The 6565-nt window shown below is 47.1% G+C and overlaps 1 protein-coding gene across 1 annotated transcript in view; it reads right to left on the reverse strand.

The window, feature by feature from the left end:
• Positions 1-6069, reverse strand: part of LEMD1 (LEM domain containing 1) — a 28349-nt gene extending 22280 nt beyond the window's left edge. Inside the window, exons 1-3 of the mRNA XM_005909664.2 lie at positions 5988-6069; positions 5310-5432; positions 2460-2530 (exon numbers count right to left, since the gene is read on the reverse strand). Of these exons, the coding sequence (XP_005909726.1) occupies positions 2460-2530; positions 5310-5432; positions 5988-6069 (276 nt within the window). The remainder of the gene's footprint in view (positions 1-2459; positions 2531-5309; positions 5433-5987) is intronic.
• Positions 6070-6565: the final 496 nt, after the last annotated feature.

Here is a 6565-nt window from a genome sequence, read left to right on the forward strand (position 1 = left end):
TCGGTATTTAAACTGAGCAAGTAGTCTACACACTAGATCACATTGGTAAACTTACCCATTTGTCAACAGAACTGTTTGGTAGATTTGATGAGGTGAGCTTTGTGCTCCTACTATGCGCAAGAGCCTGTGGCAGCCACTGAAGGGGACACAAGGCACCTGCAGAGGGACGCGTTGCACTGGCCTTTGAGATGCTCCTTAAGTCATCACAGGATTTTAACAGGAAGGAAAACGGGGAGCAGGTGGGAGAATGAAAAGAATTCCATGCAAAGAGAACAGCTGAGGCAAAGGCCTGTGGAAAGAAAGTGAGCGAGGTGCAGAAACAAGTAATTACAGTTGAGTCTGATGAGGGTGATAAAGTTACTGGAGACACTGGTGTCTCCTCACGGTGTAGAATAAGCCTGCATCCTGTTCTACAGCCTCCAGGCAAATTAGAAATACGATTTAATCTCTACTGGTAGGTTTGAGCCGACTCGGTAAAGTTGGAGGAAGAGGCCAGGTAGGAAGATGTTGCAATTGTTCAAATTTTTTAAAAAAGTAGATGAATAGCAATCCCACTGCTGGACATACACACTGAGGAAAGCAGAAGGGAGAGAGACACGTGTACCCCAATGTTCATTGCAGCACTGTTTATAATAGCCAGGGCATGGAAGCAACCTAGATGTCCATCAGCAGATGAATGGATAAGAAAGCTGTGGTACATATACACAATGGAGTATTACTCAGCCATTAAAAAGAATACATTTGAATCAGTTCCAATGAGGTGGATGAAACTGGAGCCTATTATACAGAGTGAAGTAAGCCAGAAAGAAAAACACCAAATCAGTATACTAACACCTATATATGGAATTTAGAAAGATGGTAACAATAACCCTGTGTACGAGACAGCAGAAGAGACACTGATGTATTCATCAGTCTTATGGACTCTGTGGGAGAGGGAGAGAAAGATTTGGGAGAATGGCATTGAAACATGTATAATATCATGTATGAAACGAGTCGCCAGTCCAGGGTCAATGCACGATACTGGATGCTTGGGGCTCGTGCACTGGGATGACCCAGAGGGATGGTATGGGGAGGGAGGTGGGAGGAGGGTTCAGGATGGGGAACACATGTATACCTGTGGCGGATTCATTTCGATATTTGGCAAAACTAATACAATATTGTAAAGTTTAAAAAAAAAGAAAAGTAGATGAATACAAACCAACATAGCAGCAGTGGAGAGAGAAGGAGGGATAATTAAAAACAAAACTCATAATTCTAATTCACAGGACTTGGCAATGATGTATGTGTAGGAAGCTGAGGACTGTGGATATCCCACAATAACTCAGAGGTTTTGAGCTGGAACAGTGGGAAGGCAGTGAAGCCATCAGAATGAGCAGAGGCCACAGATGGAGGTTGGGGTGAGTGAGAATGAGCTGCTGGGATATAACCGAAGCGGGGGAGTATAGGCACATCTATCTAATCTGTGAAATGTCCATGATTACAAGCATTTGTTGGGTGAATGTGAGAAATGGGGAAGGAAGGACAGGGAGGAGAAGAAGGAAGGAGCTCTCCAGGACAGGAGGCAGTTGGATATGCAGACCCAAGCCTAGGAGAGGGTTCTCTGTGTAGGCCATGTAGAGACACCCCAGAGAGAGGCCGGAGGGGAAGAGACAGAAAGGGAAAAGACGCGGAGTGAGGGGGAAGCGGCTGAAGGCAGGCTCGGGCACCAGCGCCTGTAGGGGCCAACAGACAAAGACCCAGCTGGGAACAGGAAGAGGCCAGAACCAAGAGCCGAGAGAGCACGGAGCTGCCAAAATCTAAGCAAACAGGCATCTCAGCAAGGAGGGACAGTGATCAGAAGGCTGAGAAAGCGGCTCTAGAGTTGATGGCCCGGAGTTCACGACATGGGCTAACAGTGCTCCAGGTCCGAGGCGAGAGCCTTCCCTTCCCAGTTGCCCTGTGTCACGGCACAGCGATCCAGCTGCACTCGGGGAGGCCTAGAGCTGTTCAAGTCGCATAACCAGCAAGTGGAAGGACGGGGCTGCTAACCCAGCGGGGCTTGCCCAAACCTGTGACTCCCACCAACCGGCTGCTTGTCTCAGTGGTGACGAGGGTGGAGGGCAGACCTTGGCGTCCGGGAGACAGAGAGAAGGGCACGGGAACTCACACTCACCCCATGCTCACTGTGGGTGTACGTGTGACCGCAGGCGAGAGGAGAGACAGGGGACGACCGCTGGAGGGGGCGAGGGTGGCTATTCAGGGAGGGGCGGGAGACACTTACTCTGGCCCTGTGCTGGGATGTGGAAATACTTTCACAAAACAGAAACCTGCATTAACAGGGGCTTTTTAAAACACTAGGATTTTACCATTATAACTGAGTGTAGCGGACTAGCTATTTCCTTTGCTAAGACACATGAAAAGTGCTATTTCCCATATTTAATATATGTGTAAAAGTATTCATGCATTAGAATTATACATACATTTTTGGGTCCCTTGCTTTTTTCTGATGAGGGTGTGATATTTCGTTTCAAAATGATAGTGGCATTAAACTCTGGATGATGGGAAACAAGAGGAAAATCGGCCATGAGAACATACAAGCTAGCAAAGGGAATATACACCAATCACAGGAGTGAATCCTCTCAATCACAGGGCAAAAGATTCTTGTGAGGGGGAGAAAATTCATTTCGCCTTCTGAGAGCAGATTCTGCCCTGGCCTTTGTGGAACACACAAGCACGCTGCGGGCTCCTCCCTGGGAGGCTGCAGTCAGCTTTGTGTGCCTCTAAGAGAACACGCTGCAGAGCCAGAGCTGGCTGCTCATCTGGGCGTGTTTTTGGTCTCGTCATTGCCCTTTCAAAGTGGCTGTGAGCCTCATGCATCTCTGATTGTCAAGACAGGGCAGAATTTGTCCCGTATTCAAAGGAGCACCCAGAGGAGGGAAGGCCTGGCCTGTGCTAAAAAGGCTTTAAAATCAGGGGAACCACCATGAGCAGAAACCGCCATGAGGTTGTTAATCAGCTCTCGGCTTCAGTTGGTGGAGAACTGTTTTGATCAACTTGGAGCAACTGTGTGCTGTTGGACTTGCAGCTGAGGTTTTCTTGCATAGGATTTTACATGAGTCCTCTAAGTCAAAAATATTTGGGACGTTTGAAGAGGTTGTGAAAACTGAAAGTGGAGTCGCTCAGTCTTGTCTGACTCTTTGTGACTCCATGGACTGTAGCCTACCAGGCTTCTCTGTCCATGGGGTTTTCCAGGTAAGAGTACTGGAGTAGGTTGCCGTTTCCTTCTCCAGAGGATCTTCCCCACCCAGGGATCAAACCCAGGTCTCCCGCACTGCAGGCAGACGCTTTACCCTCTGAGCCACCAGGGAGGCCCCTGAAGAGGTTAGATCCACCGAATGCCAGCACAGTGAGTGAGAACAAGAAAAACTGAATCCACTCATTGATTGGACAACCTAATGCTCAGCCTCAGGTCTGGTGCTGCCCTGTCCCCTCCACCACAACCCCACCCCAGGACTGCGTGCTTCTGTGAAACAGCCAAGGCCGAATGTCCACAAGACCTCCTGAATTCCATGACAACCTCTGCATTCTAACGGCACCAGGGTCTATGAAACTCCTCCAATGGGCAGATTCAAGCGTCTAATTCAGACCTGGCCTTGAGAAGCAGGTTTTCTGCTTGTACTACCCACCGGCCATTGACTTTTGCTTTACAAGAGCAGGACTGAAGCAGAGCTTCCACTCTGATTGCCTGCAGTTGGCTAGTGTTGGGTGGACAGTAAAGCAATAGCAGAGCTTGCAAACCGAAGGTCCACCTCCCTCCTAGACCTCGCGTAAATGCACCTCTGTGGAGAACCTGCGTGCTGAGAACCAGGATGGCTTGGCTTGAGAACACAACAGCTTGGTTGTGTAGCTCTGACCTGCAGTCCTGGGCAGTCATGAGCAGTGAGCGTACAAGCCTTCCTCTCTGGAATCTTCTAGGCTCACCCTGCATTTCATCAGAGGGCTGGTCAGGTCCCTTCAGCTCTTGTCTCTGGCAGGGTACAGTGGTAGCCCCAAATCTGGATCAAGACTCTGAACACACCCCACCTCCAGAAAAACTCTGCAGTAGCCATTTGTCCTGAGGGACCCCCATGCTAACTACTCTGCTCAGGGGCCAGTGAGGTCCGTCCCCAAACTCTGCTGCCATTTCCATGAGGTCATGCCGGGCTCAGGGAAAGCCTCAGGGTCTGCACCACCAACACTAGGTATTCCAGGGGATTCTTCGGGGGCCCCAGGCATTTATTTGTCGAGTTCTTAATTTGAACTATATGAAATTACCATTTTTTCTAGGTCAGACAGGATAAAAATGTCATATGTTCATCCTCATAATGGAAATTATGAGAGAAGTGTAGAGTGACTTCCTGCTGTGTGCACAGTATTGTTCCAGGACCTGGACACTTAGTGATAATGAAGACGGATGGGCCTTGCTCTTCGTGGCACATTCTATCGGGAGCTGATTTTCTGGGGCCACTTCCGAGCTATATGTTAAGCCGGCTACTTGGCCTCTCTGAGCTTCACCTAAGTATTGTGAGGGTTAAGTGAGATAATGTATACTAGGCCAGAAATGCATCGATGGCCTTCAACGAATAATAGTTCCTTTTATTTTACTGTGCTTCACATAGGACTCTAATCAATGTCTATTGAACAAAAAAAGCCTCAGAATGCATTGTGGGACTCTTAAAGCCCACCCCCTCAGAGCCTAAACTAGACACTCCTGAAGGAGAACTGTAGCCCTACAGCAGGGGCCCCTGAAAAGAAAAACCACGGATCCCAGAGTTCACCACTCCCTACCCACCCTGGGGCCTGGAAGAGACCAGCTGTGGTCCACCCCCATGAAGTCAGGAAGGCAGGAGGCACAGGAGGACTTTGGGGAGGTACAATTTGGTTCATACGTCTGAATGGACGTGTCATCATTTAGTCTGAAGAAAATAACTGCCAAATTTATTGCTTGAGGCAAAGCAGAGGTTGAGACCTCAAAGGAGACTAGGAAATTACCTGTCGGAACTTCTGGTTTTAGAAATCAAACACAGAGTTGGCTCTGATTAGTAACAGAATGTGTAAATTGACCAGTCCTTTCTCCAACAGTCCACCCACTCAGTCACTGGCATGACTGTAGATGTGGCGTTAATAGATTCCTTTTGCAGCCCAGGGGCCTATTTTTCGGCTCTGTGTGCAAACAGGCCACAGGGATATTTCACAGGTCACCTGGCATAGCATTTAAGGCTGCACAAACCGTACCGTAAAGGCGTGAATAAGTGCACAGCTGCTATCTACAGGTCAGCTTCTGATGGTACCTTCACTGTCGTCATTGTCCTGAGCTCTGTTCAGTTCTCCGGGTCCATTCTTCTTGGGTGGTGCACAGGGAGTTGAGACCAACAATTGCACTAGCTTCTTCTCATACACTTTTCTGGTGGAAGCTGAGCAAGAATGTGGGGAGCAGTTAAGTCAGTCTGTGATTCAAAATATTACACAACTTAGATTTTTATTCTTACATTATTGGGAAATTGTGGCTTTTACAGTAAGGTGGACCCCATACCTACTGGACTCACTCCTCGCCTTCCACCAACACTTAAGGTGGGCTTCTGTGGACTGGCCACAGAGTTAGGTGTCGTGGACATTGGAGAACAAGACTGACAAAGTCGTACATCCTATTTATGGGAAATATGGACAAGGACATAAACAGTTAACACGGGCACATTCTAGAAATGTAAAAAGAGCCCAGGGTGATATAATCAAGAGTAACTCTCACGATTGTAAAATACCAATACTTTCTCTTCACTAATCTGTGAGTAAGAACTGGGTTACTTATGGTCTCTTCCTTCTATACGGTTTTCTGGGTTTTAAAATTTTTTCCTATTTCTATTTTAAAGTTTTTTATTGCATATGTTTCTTCCATTACAAATAATTTTCAGCCTTTGGAGTTAGCTCACAAGTAATCGTTGAGTAGCCTCTAATAATTGCCGCATACGTACGTAGTATTGGGCCAGGTGGAAATCCAAGTTTGTGGAGTTCATTCTGTAATTCGTCATCACTTAGACACTTCACTTCCACCATGGTGACAAAAGTTGGGTCCCTTTTCTGACAGTGGAATCCTTGAGATAGCAAAACGTTAAGTTATAAACCAGACTTGTGAATGAGAACTAAAACTTTACCAGTCCACAGAAGTGTTTACAGCCCCAGCTCCCCAGCTGTGGAGGTGCAGAATCAATAAAGCAAAACCCACCATTTTCTGCTGTTTGTCTGTCATCAATCTCTTCTGGCTTTAGTGGCCTCAATGCAAAGCTTTGGTAGGGTGTCACTTTCCCCAGTGTCTTTGGGGTTCAATTATTTCTAACTTTTCTACTCAACTAATGTAAGAAAAATCTTCTACACAAAATGAACAGATATTTCGATCACTGCTTAGGAGCTCTGAGTAAGACACAAGCTCTTAGAAGATAAGTTAATTAAATATGAAAGAGCTGAGAGAGATTTTTTAGTGAGTTAAATAAAAGTTATTTATCCCTGCCCTCCTTTTGATGAGAGCACAGAGTGTGCAGAGCACTCCGCTACT

This window comes from Bos mutus, chromosome 16 (genome assembly GCF_027580195.1).
Source record: "Bos mutus isolate GX-2022 chromosome 16, NWIPB_WYAK_1.1, whole genome shotgun sequence".
NCBI classification, from domain to species: domain Eukaryota; kingdom Metazoa; phylum Chordata; class Mammalia; order Artiodactyla; family Bovidae; genus Bos; species Bos mutus.